This window comes from Heptranchias perlo, chromosome 10, assembly GCF_035084215.1.
Source record: "Heptranchias perlo isolate sHepPer1 chromosome 10, sHepPer1.hap1, whole genome shotgun sequence".
NCBI classification, from domain to species: Eukaryota; Metazoa; Chordata; class Chondrichthyes; order Hexanchiformes; family Hexanchidae; genus Heptranchias; species Heptranchias perlo.
Genome location: NC_090334.1, coordinates 47,009,074 through 47,029,107, shown reverse-complemented (window position 1 = coordinate 47,029,107; position 20,034 = coordinate 47,009,074). Strand labels below are relative to the sequence as shown.

The 20,034-nt window shown below is 40.5% G+C and overlaps 1 protein-coding gene across 2 annotated transcripts in view; it reads left to right on the top strand.

The window, feature by feature from the left end:
- frmd6 (FERM domain containing 6) overlaps nt 1-18,729 on the top strand; it is a 117,874-nt gene extending 99,145 nt beyond the window's left edge. Inside the window, exons 11-14 of one of the 2 annotated variants that reach the window (XM_067991635.1) lie at nt 2,193-2,528; nt 6,559-6,684; nt 10,184-10,275; nt 14,516-18,729. In XM_067991635.1, coding sequence (XP_067847736.1) covers nt 2,193-2,528; nt 6,559-6,684; nt 10,184-10,275; nt 14,516-14,803 — 842 coding nt within the window. In that variant the 3' untranslated portion in view covers nt 14,804-18,729. Of the gene's footprint in view, nt 1-2,192; nt 2,529-6,552; nt 6,685-10,183; nt 10,276-14,515 lie in introns of both variants that reach the window. The other variant, XM_067991633.1, reaches the window with a different exon arrangement.
- The last annotated feature ends 1,305 nt before the right edge of the window (nt 18,730-20,034 follow it).

The window sequence follows — 20,034 nt, the reverse complement described above, 5'->3', positions numbered from 1 at the left end:
CTGGGGGTGCCACTTGACTTCCTGTCGTACGTTTTTATCACACTTTTTATGTCACATTTTTGCATTATACATTCCTATTTCCACATTTATGATGGAAGACACCTTATGTAAACTCATATAAAAACAGAAAATGCTGGAAATACTCAGCAAGTCAGGCAGCATCTGTGGAGAAAGAAAACGTTAACTCTCTCTCGCCACAGATGCTGTCTGATTGCTGAGTATTTCCTGCAATTTCTGTTTTTATTTCAGATTTCCAGCATCCGCAGTATTTTGCTTTTCATTATGTAAACTCGTCACTGTGACCACTGCAAACTGGCCACCGGTTCCCACAATTCTTTCAAAATGCTTTCCAAAAATGGTTTTCTTCCACCATTTATCCGCCTCAGTAACTGACATTTCTAATGTCCAAAATAAGGGTTTAACCAAACTAAAGAAAATTTTAAAATTACATATTTTACAATAACAAGATTAAAATTGTCCACTGAATTGTATTTTGCATGTTTTAATGCCTTGATTAAAGTTTTTACTTGAAGATCGTAACCTTTCCCAAAAGTCTTGGAGTTGATTATTTTGCTCAGAGCTGTGATCATGAGCTAAATTTTGATTGTGCAATCTGAGCACAAGCACCTAACTAATTTTGCAGGCTGAATCAGTACTGTCCGTCAGCTAAGTGTGGAATATTCTTTCTTTAACTTTTAGCGGTTTTTGCTAAACCGTTTTTCAGGAAAGTCATGGGACAAATTTCAAAAGCTTAACTGAGGTAAAATTCAAAATAAACAAAAGAGGCTGTGTGTGAGAGAAAATGGCAATGTTCTCAAATGCAAAAGTTCTTTCATTAAATCATACCTAGTCTAATAGAAAGAAACATCCGTAACATCCATCACCCCAAGTACTACCTGTGAACATTGTGACCAACTGAAATTTTCATGAGTGAATTATGGTTAAAGATGATTGGCAGTCAAGTTTATTAGGAATTAAACTTATGCTGGGAACTAACAAGCTGCATTCTCTTCTAATTGTAAACTGAAATATTGGTCACCAGTAGTGTTTGAGCTTACATCATACTTCTTTTAAAGATGATCCTCTTCGCTCGTTTTAAATGTATATCTGTCAGGTTTACTCTATTTCAGCATCTTTTAAAAATGCCTCCCCATTTATTTTTATGGAAACCTCTATTAAATTTGTAATGCAATACAAGTATATTTTTGTGTAATCATGCACCACAAGTATATTCCTGTAGAAGAACAATAATCTTATATTTATCATTGTAAGTTCTGATTTAATTGTTCATGTGAATGTTTAAAAGCTCAGTACAGTATGAGTTTTGTAGCCTAGTGGTTATGGTATTGCACTCAAAGCCCAACGATTGAGTTCAAATGCCACCATCACTAAATCTGGTAATTTCTGGCAGGGAAAAAGTGACAGTGCCAGCTGCTGGATTGTTGTAAACCCAACTCACTAATATCCTTCAGGGAACAGAACTTGCCACCCCCACCTGGCGTGGTCAACGTGTGACTCCCAATTCCACATAAACTGGAACACTCCAGTTAAGTAGTGCTGATGGTGTGAGTGCAGTATTGAGGAATTTCCTGGCCTATGAGGTTGATTTTTAATTAATCATCGGCTCCTTGATTCCAGCTAGTGTAAATGTGACATCTACTCTGCAAATGGTCTGGAAGGATATTATTGTAATATAATATGCTGAGGTTGTAGAATTTCCTGATAATCATCTGCAAATTATTTTTCAGTAAACTTGCAAATTTTGCAGTGTATTTTTCAATGTGAATGTCATTCCGTGTCAGTGACCTGGACCTGATTGACATTTGGTATCTGAAATGACACCACAATCGGCACAAAATGGACCCAAAACTGAATGCAATTAACAATATATGTTATAAACAAAAGGGGGCACCCTTGACGGGCTCAAGACAGTAATATAACCTTGGGCTTCAGATGCCTGTTATAATCACACCATCTGAATTCCTCGATGGATCACAGCTGAGTAATCGCTCCTAGAAGTCTATTATTGTCTATATAATCTAGCATTTAAAAATCAGTTTAGTACAATAGCAGCTGGATACATGGTGCTTGGACTTTTATAGGGAATATATGTCAGAATATTGTACTTTATTTAATGAATGTTTTCTAATTAAACACTCCAAAGTTAGTAATTAATCTTTTCTTTCCTGAAGATAAAAAGCAATACAGAGAATCTTACATCAGTGACACCATGGAATTGGATATTGAGCAGTTAGAGAAGCGATCCCGAGCCAGTGGCAGCAGTGCAGGCAGCATGAAGCACAAGCGTCTCTCCAGGCACTCCACAGCCAGCCACAGCAGCTCCCACACTTCAGGCATCGAGGCTGACACCAAACACAGGGACCTTGGACCAGAGGACAGTTTCACTGGAAACATCATCCATAGGAAACTCAAATCTCGCAACTCAATGACCAGTCATGGCAGCTCACACACCTCGGGCGTAGAGAGTGGTGGGAAAGACAGAATAGAGGATGACTCACAGGATGATGGTAATCCAACTGGATAGTGCTGCAAGCCACCATTGCATCCGCTTCATTTACTTGTTATTACTGTCATAAAACCTAACAAAGTCACTACACAAAAATATTGATTAACAAGTAGAATAAGACAACAGACATAAAGGATTCTCTTGCATGCCAAGCATTTTGATTCTGAGAATGGAGGAGATAAGAATTTCAAACAGTTTGCCTTTTGTAAGATTCTTGCATGACAGAGTGATGTGACGCACTCTGTTCTGCTTACAGAGCACATCTCAAAGGGAGTGTTCTGAGAAAGGACAACATCTTTTGCTTCATTACTCTTTGAACAAACTATGGGACGGGACTTGTGATTATACTGATCAGGGTCAGATCTGCAGATATTTTCTCTGAAATGATTTTAGTACTCAAGGAAGTTGGGGGAGGGTCTGAAAGGCCATTGGTGGAATCAGCCTTAAGTATATCCTCCCATTGGATACCATGGGGGTGGGGGGAGGGTCAGAGGGGACATTAATAGATCTAACCTTGAGGATTGCTTCCCATCAAGTATCATTTCTGTTTTACTATTTTTTGCAACAATTCATTTTTTTAAAGAATAAATTTGTAAAAATTTTGTAACATGTTTGTTTGGTAAAAACAATTATTCTCAAAACATAACAGGACAGACTTTCCACTACTGGTACAGTGTACTCACAAACAGATAGAATCTTGTACAAAACTGACCAGAAATGTAGTGTGCTGATTACACATATTTTTCAATGGTCAGCTCCTTATTATCATTATTCATAGCTCCAATATGTGCAGGGAGACAGCTAAACGGTGTGACCAGATGTGAAATATAAAATGATGTGGACAGTTAAAGGGAAGTGACAGAATAAGGAGCCAAAAGTTCTTTAAGCTTTTGGAAAGGCTTCAAAGGCATTTCAGCCCAATATTTGCCAAGACTGAAGGGGGAGAGGGGGCAAGTGACAAACAAAAATGAAGTGAAAGGAGACACACTGAGGAGGCATCAAACAGAGTTGGCAGGCAAATGGCAGAGCAGCATAGTTTCCAACCCTCTGATTGAAGGCTGTTGAAGCGGAGGTGGTGCTGCTTGAGGTGATGGCAAGGAGGGTGGTTCTGTTTGCAACTCTAGAGCATCATCCCCGTAGGTCAGCATTGCAACCTGCCTTGCAAAAGGTGAAGGTAGGTGTGAGGTCTCAGCTGACTGTTCCTGTTATGGCTGTGCCAGCCTTATGGTGCATGTTAGCTGCAGGTGTCCTTGCAGTGAATGGCACAGCTCTGTATCAGGCTCTCTGTTTACTGTGAGATTGTGAAGACATTTCCCCACAGTCATTGTCAGGTAAGTGTTCCAGGGTCTGAAGATATAGTTGATGGCGTCTTGGGTATGGCCAATCAAGGTTATGCTGGCTATTGATCACCGTAAAATGTAGTACCACTTAAAACCTGAAATATTGGGCATTAACGTTAGTCAGGACCTCATATATCATATTTGTGTCATCAGGTATGCTGTCATGGCCTCCTTTGGGAATTGGAGCCCCTACATACACTAATTATCCCGAAGTGAGGTCTGTGTATACATGTGGATGTGAGATACTGGCTGGTGGATGCACCCTGACCTACCTGGTATCCATCTGTTGGACCTCTTCTTCCTTTAAAAAGCTCAGATATAGCGGGAATTCCCTTTGGGAAACCCATTGTGGCACTAAAGAGGGTGATTTTAAACCCCAAAAACGGGTGAGTTGGAGGCGGGTGGAAGTGGACTCGGCATTCCCAGTGGGAAACCTGTACTTTTATGCGCCGACATTAAACCCGAAAATAAAGCCGGGTTGCAGTTGCAACCCAAAAAACAACTATTTTCAACTCCCACCCATCCCTAACCCACCCGTTTTTGGGGTTTAAAATCACCCCAATATGTCAGCCTTAGCTCAGAGGTAAAACTCTCGCCTCTGAGTCAGATGGTTGACTCTAGAGACTTGAACACATAGGAGGAATGTTAACCACCCCGGACGGCCAGAGCGGGGTCAGGGGGTTTAAAATTTCAAAAATCGGAAACCCAACCCCAATCCACATCCACTTCTGGTCTTAAAGGAGGTGGGCTGGGGGGAGTGGGTGACTAATCTGCTCTGCAGAGGGGGGGTCCATAATTTAAATATTTTAATGAGACTGCGTGCCTCAAATTTTACCACATTTTAAATTTAAGTGCTGCGGACCGGCTTTCCCAGGGCTCGGAAAACCCGGCAGCTGAAGGGAGGCAAGAACGGCCGGATCCAACAGGTAAGAGATTTTCCAACACTGCTTGTGGGCCAGGAGGAGCAGGAGTGCTTCCCTCCGGCCCCCCAAGCTAACCTGCTTCCCTTCTCGTGACCGGACCCCCCCCTCCCCCTAGCAATCAGACCCCCCCCACCCCCTCATCGGACCCTCAACCTTGAATCCCCAATCTTACCCCCACAACATTGAATCCCCAACTCCCCCACCGGCCTTTCCAATCTCCATTTCTCCTACTCTTTTACAACCTTGGTAGTGTCCTGCACTTTGGAACTTGGGCTTTCACCTACATTTTTCAATAAAATATCTCTTATTAAGCCTCACTTTCAGACTGATAGTTAAACTTTGAAGAACTAGATCGTTTGGTTTTAGTTTCTGAGATGTTGACATGATTTGTTGTCATGTACACCGGAAAAACAGTCTGGATTTTACAGAACAGATTAAGCATTTCTTTATTTACAGCAAATTTTATAGGAAATACAGTGTCTTAATTTTGTAATGAATATACTGAAAAAGATATGATTATTGCACTGAATGAGTTATGTGATGTTCAGCAAAGTTATAAAATCATTAAAAGAAGAAAAAATCTTTGGAAAACTGCCCATGCCACTTCATAGTATTGGGATGCACTGTAGAAGAAAATGTAGAATAACAATACAAACATAGATAATTTGGGCTACTTTACTAAGATAAATGCAGGTCACAATTCACAAGGATAGGTTCAGATGAAGAAGACCCTTCAACCAATTTGATCTTATCTTTCCAGAATACCAAACCTGTCATCTTCCTATCATGCAGCTGATTTTTAAAAAAAGTCAAGTGTCCAGGCCTCAATCACCCTTCCTGGTAGCCCATTCTAGCAGTCAATCACCTGTTCAAAGAAAAAACTTCCTTTCATTTGTCCTTAACTTTCCCTTCTTAACCCTCTTGTCCTGCTGGCTTGGCTTATGTGAAAATATAGCTCCAGGTTAACTTTATCTCATTAAGTATATGACATACCCCAATGAGATCATCTCTGAGACATGTCTTTTCAAGGCTGAAGAACCCAGCTGAATGAAGGCTATCATTTCCAAACATATAAACTCCAAATCATTCAGGGACTGCATAGGCCCTTTTGCAATATCTTTAGCAGCTGTTATTTCATATATAATATTTGAAGAAATGGTTGAATACTATTAGAAAATTAAAATTAGCACTTTTTGCATACTGTTGCACCAGAATATGACTGTTTACAAAGAGAAAATGCTGACCACCCTGTAGCACAAAACTGCTAATAATATATTTGCACCCTGCACCATGGGGTTGTTGGCAAAAAGTCGTAGGATTCAGATTTACAGCTGCAGATTCCATACATGACTTGTTCTTCATGGCCAGGCAGTCACCATGCGGTGACAATTGGAGAACAAAACTCTTCTCCACAGGGAAAGAGGAAGAGAAAATTTTAGAATGTTTGCAGGCACTCTGCCATTCAATCACATAGGAGGGTTAATGTAATAAATAAATGAACCAACCCCAATAGTATGCAAAATCCTTGGATAATAGTACTTCAGATAAATATACATTTATTTCTGCCAAACTTGGATTTATTATTTTCATATTGGCTTGTCTGGATTTTAGGAGGATGACTGTAATTTTCAGTACAGGACTGAGTCAACCAGACTGCCTTTGGTTGGGAAAACGCAACTCTCGCTCCCAATTCCACAAATTGTAATGATTCAGAATGAGACTCCTAAATCTGCTAGAGCTAACTTTATTGTTTTTGTCCTAGAAATAGAAATGCTGGTTGATGATCCCAAGGACTTGGAGCAAGTACATGAACTGGCCCCAGAGGTCAGTCCCGACATGTGCATTCACATCACCGAGGAGATGCTGATGTCACGGCAGCTGAATGGACATGCTGGTGAGCAGTCACGGGAGAATTCCTGCCAGGGCTTTTTGAACTAATGCAGAAAATCTCACTGTATAGAATAGACACTTGAGGACAAGTAATTTAGTCGTGTGTTTGAATACTGTATTAAAACAAGCACAAGTTAATATGAGAATCTTCACTCACTTTATTGTTATTTAAAATGCAAATTATTTTATGCTAAAAATATACGTCCTGAAATTCCCCAGGAAATTCGGACAGAGCCAAGTTCTACCAGGTATCTTTTCCTTTCTGGCCCTGATACAGATTCCAACAGGGTTGGGGGGAGGGGCAGATGCTTCTTCTGGCCACATCCCCACTGTTTTAACATCACTGTAGGAGGGGGGACTGGCAGGATAATGTTCTCTACTGAAAATCCTGCCAGTTCCATCTATCATACAGCAAACATGCACTGCTGTGCAGGAGGTGTCAGTGGGGTCCACAATACCATTCTCCAATGCAGAAACAATCTCCGAGCAATCAGTTTCTGTTAGATCAGTTGCGGCTGAGGGATGGCAACAGGATGGCAAGGTGTCACTGTGGGGTGAACGCCCAGATGGTGCCATAAGTGGCACAGGTTCCTGCTCTCCTTAGGCTCTCTGGGATTTGGGGTGAGTTCAGCACCAGGGCAGACTGGTAGGCGGATGTCCCAGCCACCGCTTTTGTTTTGAAAGCCTGAGCTGGCCAGATTTCCCTCAAATTGTATCTTTGGAGTAGTCTACCCTAGTTATACAGTGAGGAAAGATAATCAATCCCTTGAACTTTAAATCAGTTTTAAATCTCATCTTGTTAGTTGGAAGCCTGCCGGGTAATGCAGCCTCCCACCCTAGAGAGCTGATCATGATCGATCCAGAGACTGGCTGTCTCTGTTTTCTTCAGGCCATTGTATGGTACTATTGTTTGCTTTAAATTTATCCACTAGAGTAGAAAGCAACTGAGAACATATGAAGATTTTACATGAACTTTCTAAAAACAGCAAATGGGATTTCTCATAAGATTTTTATTTGCTAAGTTCTGCTAATGAAACAGAAATATTATTAAAAGGTTGTGTATATTTTAAAATGCATCACTCACACAAAATATGTTTTCATACTCTTGTTGGTACCATTATATTTTGAGCAGTTCTGTCAGTGCAAAATGGGTATTAGACCATTTTTGTGATTGTGTGCTACTGACATAAGATTAATCAGTGCCAATACCATCCTTAGGATAAGATGTTAAACCGAGGTCCCATCTATCTATTCCCATGGCTCAGGTGGATGTTAAAGTTCCCATGGCACAATTCAAGAAAGAACAAGGAGTTCTCCTGGTGTCTTAGCAAGCAATTCCCCCCTTAACAAATGCCATAAAAAAAATAAATAGATAAACTAATCATTCATCTCATACCTGTTTATAACATCACTGCTGGATTTGACCACACAGAGTCATTATATGAAGGACCTTGAGATATTTCAGTGGCTCCACCATTTGCCTTGCCTTCATCTGCTTAGGCCCTAAGTTGTGGATTTCCCTCCCTAAACCTCATCACTTCTCTACCTCCCTCTCCTCCTTTTAAGATGCTCCTTAAAATGTACCTCTTTGACCAAACACTCAAGAAGCTCGACACCATCCAAGATAAAGCAGCCCGCTTGATTGGCACCCCATCCACCACCCTAAACATTCACTCCCTTCACCACCGGCGCACTGTGGCTGCAGTGTGTACCATCCACAGGATGCACTGCAGCAACTCGCCAAGGCTTCTTCGACGGCACCTCCCAAACCCGCGACCTCTACCACCTAGAAGGACAAGAGCAGCAGGCACATGGGAACAACACCACCTGCACGTTCCCCTCCAAGTCACACACCATCCCGACTTGGAAATATATCGCTGTTCCTTCATCGTCGCTGGGTCAAAATCCTGGAACTCCCTTCCTAACAGCACTGTGGGAGAACCGTCACCACACGGACTGCAGCGGTTCAAGAAGGCGGCTCACCACCACCTTCTCAAGGGCAATTAGGGATGGGCAATAAATGCCGGCCTTGCCAGCGACACTCACATCCCATGAACGAATAAAAAAAAAACTCCTGTCCTAATATCTCCTTATGTGGCTCGGTGTCAAATTTTGTTTGATAACGTTCCTGTGAAACGCCTTAGGACATTTTATTACATTAAAGGCGCTATATAAATGCAAGTTGTTGTTGTTACTGTGATAAGGTCAGATATAAATACAAGTTTTTAAAAATCTCTTCATGGTGATTCTAGATTTTAGAAATTAGGCATAAACAAATACTTTCTTTACAATTTGACACACACATACACCAACAAATAATATATAGAAAAAGAATTAGTCTTTGGTCCAGAAATTGCTGGAATGGCGCATCTCATGGCAAGAAATGTAAATTGGACTTTCTTCCTCACCCTTCAGATCGCACAATATTTGTGCCGCAAATTGCTGGAAATGTGAATTGATAATGGGACAGCGATGTCAACATCGCATCTGGGACCTCATGAATGTCGTGTCCAATGGTCTATCTCCTTAACCAAAGAAATATAAAGATAAAAAAACAGAGAGAACGACAGAGAAGGAAACAGGGTGAATTAGAGTCAAATTAGATACAAAAAGAGAAATGAAAAGAGGGAAAGAGAATAGATTAAGAGAGAAAAAAGAGACAGAAAGGAAAAGTAAGAAAAAAATTAAAAAGCAGAAAAGGAGAACATCGTAACCCAGTTGTATTTGGGAATTGTTGTATTGGTTCTTAAGAAGTTAATAATGAGTGAATGGCAGGGTAGGTGTGCGAAATGTACAAACATTGTTAATCATATACCATATCCCATAATTACTTTCTGAAAGAAATCTATCTAATTTGCATTTCTGAGTGTCAAAACAGCTTTGCATCATGAAAATTATTGCCTTCTGACACTAACAGGAGTGTGGATGGCAAGACTGGCACCAAAATACTGCCAAGATAGATTTTTTAAAAAAGATTTAAAAACCTTTAGGAACAATTTACTACCTGCTGGAGTGAGACTCCACATCTGTTCCCTTTCTCGGCCTCCAAGGTTGAGTTTCATCTCATAACCATAAATCAGCTCATTAACTGGGTCCTTTCGACATGAATTATGAGCCCTAAATGGCTATGGCGAGATTAATTCACATGAATGGTGTAAATCCAGCAGTTTCATGACATGCAATGAAATTCAGGCTCACGGCGAGGTTGTCATTTTTTTGGTTTTGTCAAAGCTATCGGCAGAACGGCACAAATCGTCCAGCAATTTGTAGAGAATCGGAACTCATGGCCTATCTTTTCTTCGCCACAAATTGCTGGGTGTTTTGCAAACTAATAATGGCAAGTGCCGTGAACTCACTGTTATTTTCCAGCAATTTTTGGGCCATTAATGTTGAGGGCATGCTATTTAGTGGAAAACAAAGCGATTATTCCTTGGAAACCACCTCAACCTGTGTTTGTAAAGGACTCTGCAGTATTTTAACAGAATCTATTTCATTTGATGCAGGACTGATAGTGCGGGAGCTGAGTTCTTCTACTTCTAGTTCTTCTGAAACAGTGGTGAGGCTTTATGGCCAAAGTATAGATTCATTACCACAGGTGAGTTCAAAGCCATGAATACAATTATACTTTGTGTTCTGAATACACTTGGTTGGATCGGTTTAACTAGTACATATTTTTCTACCATAAAGAACATTTCTTCGCAACTCAATTTTCTAATATAAAATTGGTGAAATAATCAACAAGCTAATTAACCCCCTGCCTCCCCCCGTGCCTCCCAGCCCAGTGGAAATGGTGCGGGCACGGGGGGAGGAGATTCATCTGCCAATGGTGCCTTCATTCCCTCCGGCTTTGGGCAGGAGTCAGGCTCGGGACATGCAAATGAGGTCCAGGAGTTAAAATCTCCATATATGGGTGCATCCAAATCAAAGACATAATGAGGGAAAACAACCTCTGCACTGTTTCCTGTCATTTGCACTGTAGGAATTCTGGAGCGTGCAAGAGCCACCTGTTAGGCCCCCAGTGTCCTGCATTCAGAGATCAGTGGAGTGGAGTCCCAGGATAGATACTGAAGATGGGCCTGTACAAGCTCCTTCAGTGTGCTGCTATGCACAGGCCTCAGTAGTTTCACTCAATTTTTTCCAGTCAAACAGATTTCTGGCTACAGCTTTTCTTTCACTGCAGCAGGCCCTCAGGGACCTGCCACAGCACGTTTCCACCGCCAAACTGGTATGAAACCCCAGCGGAGGCCAGGGGGCCATCTCCTGTATGTTAATGACTCTGAGCTACGGAAATACAGCCGAGGTCATGGAGCCAGGCAGAAGTGCCTGCCAGTCTTACGTTTGCTGGTACAAGGGTTTAACAGGAATCCTAAAGTTTAATCATTTTATTTCACAAGTAATTAAACCATATCATTAGTTTCTTTATGTAATTTTTTTCCCACAATCTTTGAAGGCAAAATGTAGCTTGGTGTACTTGCACATTTGGTCAGTGCTTTAATCAGCTGTGCTGCAGAATGGGAGTTGACCTCCACATACAGACAATGCCAGATCCAGGCTATGACATCAGGAAAAGCAATGAGTAGAACAGCAATAGTGTTTCCTTCAAGGAGAGAAAAATCATAGTCTATTGTGTAGTTCACAGCAGCTGGGTCAAGAGTGGTATTGGTTTGGGTCTGACTGATCACCTACTTTGATAGGGGAATAGTCTGTAACCCAAAGACAAAACTAATATGAGGCACAAAATATTATTCAAATATTCTTCCAAATCTGAAACTCCTTGACAAAATTCATTTAAAAACTATGTGCCTCATCAGGCAAATTACACTATCTTTTCAAACATGCTTTACCAGTTAAAACGTTTGATCTGTTTGTCAAATATCTGCATAAGGAAACTAACTGAGAGCTCATGCGCTACAAAAATGTTCTTTTTTAACAAGCAGATAATTGGTTCCCATCCTTTTTCTGCTTCCTTTCAACACTAAGCTTATTCAAGTTCTGGGTCAACCAGAGTGAAATGGGATTCACAGCTGATTTCTTCAGCAGTGAATCATTCACATGCCAGAGGCAGAGGTCAGGCCTGGGGAGGGGAAGCAATTTCCTGCTTCGGGTGAATCCTGTCAAATCTGGATTCTTTCACCCATAAGAAGGGCTTTATGTTGCGATTCACCCAAAGGCAGATGAGTACTCCTGTCAAAGACATAAAATAACTGTTACCTAGACAAGTTTATTTTAAGTTTTTAAATATTGGATAATCACTAATATAGGAATTTCTATTGCTTTCAAGTGAAGCAAGTTGAATGGCTTTGCTTTAAAAGGACACTTTTGTCTGGTAAACAAGTCAATTGAGCAAACAGTTACAGATGCAAATATAACAATATAGTCAGTAGCACAATGACCTCACACAGGAGTGGCCGTATCTGCAGCTAGATTAGTTTTAAAAATGAAAATCTAAAATATAGCCCTAAAAACTGCAAATTGCTTTGCAAAGTAGGCGGCAACTGTTACAGGTAAGCTCTCCCCGGCACTTCCTTTTGCAGTGATAACAAGCTTTTTAAAAGACTAGGCAATGAAGGAAACCTTTCTGGAAAAAAATGTCAATTTAACATAATTCCGGTGGCTTCTGCAATAAAACAGGGAGAATGTTTCTCAGATCGCTATCTAGCAACATTGTAAAGGAATTCAAAACAAATGTGTTTACAATTTTACTGCCAATAGCAACCAAAGCAGTTCTTCCCCCAACTCCCCCCTTAACCCCCAGTTATTACTTCAGGCAAAGTGAAACATCTGCTATACACGACAGAAGGTCACCATTGCCCTCGACTTTTATGCCGCAATGACCTTCCAGGAACCAACAGCAGACATCACAGGAGTCAGCCACTTTTTTTTAGACAACTATTGCTTTCTTTTCTACACAACTGAAAAAAGCCAAACTGCAAGGTATTGGTGTATTAAAAAAATAATTAATTTTATTACATTTATGTGTGTTTATGCGCACGTGTTTAATGTGTTTTTGTGTCCATATGGCCCTTGAACTTCTCCATGTTGCATGTAGATGTGCCTTACAACTAAGTGCTTCCTTAGGTGAGGGAGTAGCATAGTGGATGGTTCTATAGCTAGCTTTTGTGCTGATGGGGTTATAGAAGACCCACTGCCTGTATCAGTGACTAAACCTGATGGACCTGCATTGATGTCGGGGTTCTTACTTGTTGCAATCATTGTGGGTCCATTACTTTCAGAGGAAGCACCTACTGTTACTTATACAGAGCTACATGATGATAAAGAACTACCACTGACATTAGTGCCAACCAGCTGTTCCTGCAATATTCCATGCATGCCACTGCTGGAGGGAATCTCTTTATGATTTTACTCACTTATCTGTTCAAGCATAGAACTATGAGTTTCAGAATCCTTTCCTCCTGGTTGTAACTATTCTCCAAGCACGTTGAAGCCAGTCATGACAGCATCTTGGAGTTTGGTACCAAAGCCTACGCAGCAGTAGCAGACACGGTCATCAAAGATGCCAGCCTCAATTTTAATGCAACCCACCCAGTGGGAACAGGATGAGTGAGCAGTTAAAATTGCAAAAATCAACTTACCACCCTGTTCCCTCCAGAAAACCGCCAACGCCATCTTAACTGCAGAGCTGACTCAGATCAGAAATGCACCCGCCAGAAATAGGCAGATAGGCATAGGCATGAATAAATTCAGATAGGGGTCGGATGATATCATTTGGACCCCGGTGCTATTGTAGCTTTTTTTTAATATTTCAAAATATACTTTATTCATAAAATTTGTAAAGGTACATACAATACAATTCAAGTCGCACTTCAAACAATACAATACAGGTCATACAATTTGCAATGGTACACACAGTACAATTCAATGGTCCCGGTACAATCAAAACAGTTATGCACCTTACATTGTACATACAGTTCATGGCACCCTAGGAAGCCTCATTTCATTACAGTCATTACAGGTTACAGATACAGTATATTGCATTACAATCATTTATCATTTTACATTCTGGGTGGGTCAGAAGTCCCAACCAGCAGCAAGCCCACTGAGTAAAACTTGAAGCAACCTTTGGTCCAGTCTAACCATGCCACTTTTGTAATGCTCTGAACATAGAGGCAAATGAAGGCTAAACATAGATCCCCATGTTCTAACAGCCACTGTTGCAAAGCATGCCCACTAAAATCTATATCCCCAAAGAGCAGCATTCAGCAAACTGGACAGTCATCAACCGTACCACTTGCCCTCATTCATTAGCATGAAAGAAAGTCGTGGTAGGTCCAGAAGAAGTCACATAATTTAAAGAAGAACCTAAAGCTAAGGCATGTATATTATGTAAAATAGTGGCAGAGGACACGCAGAGAGTTATCGTACTGTTAGAGTTGAGTCCCAAAGTATCATCCAAAGTCCAGACTGGGTGATTTCATCTGTTTAGATGTTTCGCCCTCTTTAGATCAGTCTGACTGGACAGCTTGTGCTTGATTGTGTGAACAAAGCTTCAATGTTTGTAGCTCAGAAAACCTTGAGGTCTACCTGAAGGAATGTTTCCAAAGTTCAGATTTTCCCAATAAAGCCCAATTTTATTTATTTTTGTTGCGTGGAATCATGTTTTAAGCCTTTTGGTTGAAATCTGACAAACATTTATTGTGGAATACACTAATCAAGAGTTTCCTGTCAACTTTTCACTTTCTGTTTTTTAAGTCTACTTGCATCATCTTTACTATGAATAGGTGAACAGAGATTTTTTCAAGTTGTGCTAATTGTTTAAGAGTTTAGAAGTCCTTTGACTGAAATGATGGCTATCACTTTGATTTTATTATATACAGCCTGTGTGCAGAAAACCAAAGACCTCCACAGACCGGCATAGCCAAAGCTTGGATGATATTCGTCTTTATCAGAAGGACTTTATGGAGATAGCCACCCTTTGCCAAGACACTGCTCAGAGCTACACGTTTGGCTGTGCTCATAATCTGAATGAGGAAGGTAATTGCTGTAACCGCTGCTTGGCAGAGCAGTACAGTTCAACAAAGGAAACCTTCATAGTCAAACGAACAAGTAAATATTCATCTCTGGACCTTACAGCTGATGACCCTGTTCCTGAATTTGTGGTTTGAACGTTGAATTTTAACTATGCATTAGTGATGTGTACTGTAAGCCTGGCTGCCTACGTGATTCACAATGACCTTCCAAAGCCATTGCCTACACTTCACTGTCAAGCTGAAAGTCTTTTGTTTCAGCCTCCCAATAAAGTCAGTTTATATTCTGCGGTTCTTCCATGTTTCTGGACAAAAACAGCTGACAAAGCAATGGATGCCAAGAAGCCAAAGAAATATGTTTAACAGGAGTCTAAAACAATGATAAGAAGATGTATATTTTTGAGAGTCACAGAAAGAACATTCAGCTACAGTAAGCCAGTGAGAATTCTTTGCACATTGACTTTTCTGTGGAGAATTAAATCCATGGTGTTTGGAGTATTACAATTCAGTATTACACAAACAGAGATCTTTCTAAAGAACCTTATCTTTTTTATCAAGCAAAATAGTTCAAATGTTATTATTTAGTAATACCTTCAGGTTCTTAACACTTGTGTGTTAGAGGCACCATTACTGTGTTGTTGATCAACTTCTTCAAAGTGTTTCAGTTAAGATGTAGACCTGACCTTGGTACTGTGAACCTTGCAGTGTTGTGCTCCTTCGGCTTTATTCCTGTACCTTTTTAGGTGCCTTTATTTTCTTGTTTGTCAGATGTATATATATGCAGTGACAATCAGAAATGCTCCTCTACCCACTACCAATAATATGACACAAAAAAGAAAATTACGGAACCTGTGGGAAATTATTTGTCCTGTATATATCATTACATGGGGGTGTAACTAAACTTGTTGTAGGTGAGGTGTGGGTGTGTGTGACTTTTCCCCAGAGTGTTGGCGAGGTTGAATTTTACTGCAGTTAGCTGGTAAATTCCAGTGATCGTGAAGATGGACGAGGCCTTTCTATATGTGTGGACAGATGACTGCAAGTGACGTAGGTTGAGAAGCAGAGAGAATGACAGTTTGCTGGCGAGTCAATAAAAATATAATTTGTTGGATAGCATTGATGGCCTCACTAAGTTCCAGTGTACCAAGGCACATATTCACAGAGTATTTTTGAATACAAAAGGGTTGTATTCAAGTACATGTTATTTTTGTTTATATACAATCACGCAATACATATTATGTTACTGAATTAGTTCACATTTCTGTTTTATTTGATTTCATAGATTGATTGGTTTGATGACCACAGTTTGGATCTCTGTGGCTAGTTTTCAGTCTAAGTTCCAGTGGTTCTCTAGTTGCAAAACAGCACAAGTCAGGCAAATGCTTATTTCAAGCATCATAGTCAAGAATGACAATGTAAAAATGTACCATATAAATGAAGAGGTTCACAGCTACAGAACAAACAGGATGTGATAGCAGAAGTTTTAACAGCCTTTGTTATCCATCAAGTTTTGCTCATACTATGAGTGTAGTAGATGACAAGGGAATTCATTAAATATATTATAGGAAATCTTTTCAGTTTCATTAAGAAAGAGTGGTATTTACATTGTGGATGACAAAGAAATTAACTATTAGAAGAAATTAGCTTTGTGAGACGAACTAGCTTGGTTGCCAAATGGCTAATTTTCCAATCTGATACATGGTCTTTTGCAATACATTATTGATTGCCATATTTTAACATTTAGCAGCGTTTTTGCAACTGGAATAGTTTCTTAAAATATTTTTTGATATGAAACATGTTTTTATTGGTATTTTTATATAACTGATATTTTTACATGAAATTATATTAATCAAGTAGTTGTTAAGTGCAGTGCAGTATTACGACAATCGTTAGCAGTCATGGAAGCAGTATTATAAACTGATAATTTCAATGGGGTTAATATTTGCAAGGAAAAATTGTGTTTGGGTCAGTAAGTGAGTTGGCCCTGTGGAAACTCTGGATTACTCTTCCTCTCCCCACGTAAGTGTTTCTGTGATCTCTGCGCAGATTGAGGGTAATGGTATTACTTCATAATGGTATTACTTCATAAAGGATTGGTGATACATTTTTTACTGTGATTGAGCAATAAATCAATTCACTTTCTGCCTCCAGAAATATGTATCACGCAGGCCACTGATTGCAAGGTGATGGGCTCAGTAACCAGATAGACATAGTTTGGGGTTTTCATCAGACTCCTAGACCTTTTTATCCTGTGTAACCTTAAACCTCTTCTAATAAGGTTACTGGGCTAAGGATTGAATAATAGTAAACTATATTCATGAGAAATTATCAGTGGCCATTATTTTCAAATATTATATCACATTTCTCTTGTAATCACTGATGTATGATATAATAGCTTGACAATAATGGCAGAAACATCTGCCAATGAACAGTGTCCTTTCCCATCAGAAGTACAATGAAATATCCACATAGCTTTGATTAGGTTACTGAAATAATAGAATTCTGTATATTGTTCGGCAATTGTGTGTGAGTTATCTTAGTGGAAGGGAGTGCAAGAGGTTTGTTATCCTCAGTCTAGCTTATAACTGAAGTCACTATGGTACTAGTTATTGTCCCACATTATTACTGGTAATGACAGGCAGGTTTGGCTTCAATTTCAGGAGTCTTGCATTGAATATAAGTTTGCAATGTTGGGATAGAATTGATTTTCCAACTTTTTCAAGGAGTCAAGACAGTGGAGAGAAGAACTACATTCAAATGAAATACTGAAGTATTGGAAATGCCATCATTTTCACATATATATCTATCAAGGATTAAGGTAAAATCCCAGCGTTTCCATGGGTATAGATCTATCCATTATTCTTTAGCATGCATGTTAGTGAAGGCGGGTTCATGTGTATAGAGAATTCCATAAATGCTAATTCTGCATATCCGCAGAATGTGTCAGAATCAAACAACAGTTGCGAGTAAAGGACATAAATGCAGGCTTAAACAGTTGTTGTTAGCTAGTGCTTATAGCAAATCCCCAATAGAAACCAATTATTAGTCTGTATTTAATATGTACATTTTTTTTGGTAAGGGTATGAATAATTTGCAGTAGTTCCATCTGACAGAGTTATGAAAATTAGAATCAAGTGAAATACACAGTAGAAGTGGATTATAAGTTAACTCTCCTGTGTTTGATATACCAAACATGTGTCACTGATCATTTTGTGCAGAATTTTTTTTAAAAACATCACTTTTGGCAGGCTATCAAAACTGTAAGTTAACTGCTAATTACCAATTTATCAAAAAATCTGACATTCTTAACAACAATTAGCACACAACAATGCTAATGCCTTTTTAAAATATTATTTAAAAAAATATATTTTCAGGATTATCAGGTTTGTGTCAACTGCACATTTTTTTGAAAACTGAATTGCCATTTTACATTGTTAGTTCTAGTTGGTTCCTTGTGCATGTGGTTCTTGGAAATACCAGTAAGATAATCTGCCCATCAAAAACGAAGGACTTTTCTGTTAATGTTTGCTACTCAAAATCAATCAGCCAGTTAAACACATTTTTTTAAATTGTGATTCCATGTGAATTAATGAGAAAAAGTAAATAAAAATCAATGGATTCTGTATTAAATACAATGGGGAAAATTGGATAGGGCCCATTATTGGTGGGGGGGGGGGTAGCGCGATCTGCTATTACCCCGTGCCCAATGACCCCTGCGCAGGCAGGACGAGACTTTCGTGAGGCCTGAGGACTTACCTTCAAGCAGTGTTCCCAATCAGCGTTGACACTATTTGCTGAAAATAACAGTCTGCTGTGTGCACAGAGTCTGAACGGAGATCAGACATTGCACATGCAAAACACAGGTGCAGCTCCTGGCCCTATGTTTACAAACTGATGAGTTATGTTAAAACATTGAATAAAGGTTGCGCACTACTAAATCCCACATCCTCCAATCTGCATGCCAGACCTCAACAATCTGCCGGTCTGAGTTTGTACCAAGCCTGTGAGAGTGCGTGCACCAAGGTTCTCTGCTGATGCACTAGAGGTGTAAGAGGTGGACAGTTGCCGGGGTGGGGGGGGGGGGGGGGGGGTGGGGGGTGGTGGTGGTGGCATGGGGAGGGCAAGAGGCCCTCCATACATATACCCAAAAGGCAGTGGGAGGTAGCGGGGGATGAAGTCAATGCCAGGCGCACAGCACCATGAACATGGTTACAGTGCAGGAAGAAGTTCAATGCTTTGACATGAAGTTTGAGTGGTCAAGGTGAGTGAAGTCAACTGTCAAGTGGTATCGCCGACCAGCTGCACCATTAGCCGCATCCAGTGCTCCACACACTACACCCCCATTACCCACATACCAACAAACTCTTTCCATCAGTACTCAACTCTTCCAATCAGATGCTTCCTCTCACCCTTACACATTACCACTGTTGCAAGCTGCCCACCCACAACTCACAGACCACACACACTGGCAGCTATTCAATCATGACAGGTATATCACCCAGACACACGTCCCGCTTTCTTGCAGGAGAAGGTGGTGCATATCGAGGCAGCAAGTGGTAGTGGCATTTAGCCCCTCGAGCCTGTTCCGCCATTCAATGAGATCATGGTGGACCTGTGACCTGACTCCATATACCTGCCTTAGCCCCATATCCCTTAATACCCTTGGTTCACAGAAATCTATCAATCTCAGATTTAGAATTCACAAAAGAGCGTTCCAAACTTCTCCCACCCTTTGCGTGTAGATGCATTTCCTAACATCACTCCTGCACATCCTGGCTCTAAATGTTAGGCTATGTCCCCTAGTTCTAGTATTCAAGTATAGGAGCCCTCCAAAAAGTTACAAATGTCTCGGCAACCAGAAGCAATAATCCAGCCGCTAACCTGTAAATCCCACATGGTCCCTTTAAATAGCGTTGGTGGGGGTCCTCCAGGCAGTCTAAGACACGTTTCGATGATCGGGGTTAAGACTGTGCGTTGAGTTAAGCGTTAAGTCCCAAAATGGTGTCTATCACTTTAAATCAGCGTTGCACACCGATTGTATCCTTTCTGTCCTTACTTTACATGCTTCCGGTGTTCGGTATTTGCGCATGTGCTAACTCCCGTACCAAGATGGCATCCGGCGCATGACACGCTGGAAACGTGCGTGCACAGCCAAGACGCCATCTTGGATGTTGGAGAGGCCACGTAGCACCGAAACAACGGGAACCACACGATCCATTTTTTAGCACCCATTACACTTTGAGGATTCATGTGATATGAAGTGAGCCCTGCTTTTCTTGATCTATGATCATCCATAACTAATTAAAGTTGGATTAGATTGCTGCATCAAGATAGGTCATTGAAACATAAATTCTGTGTTACATGGGTGC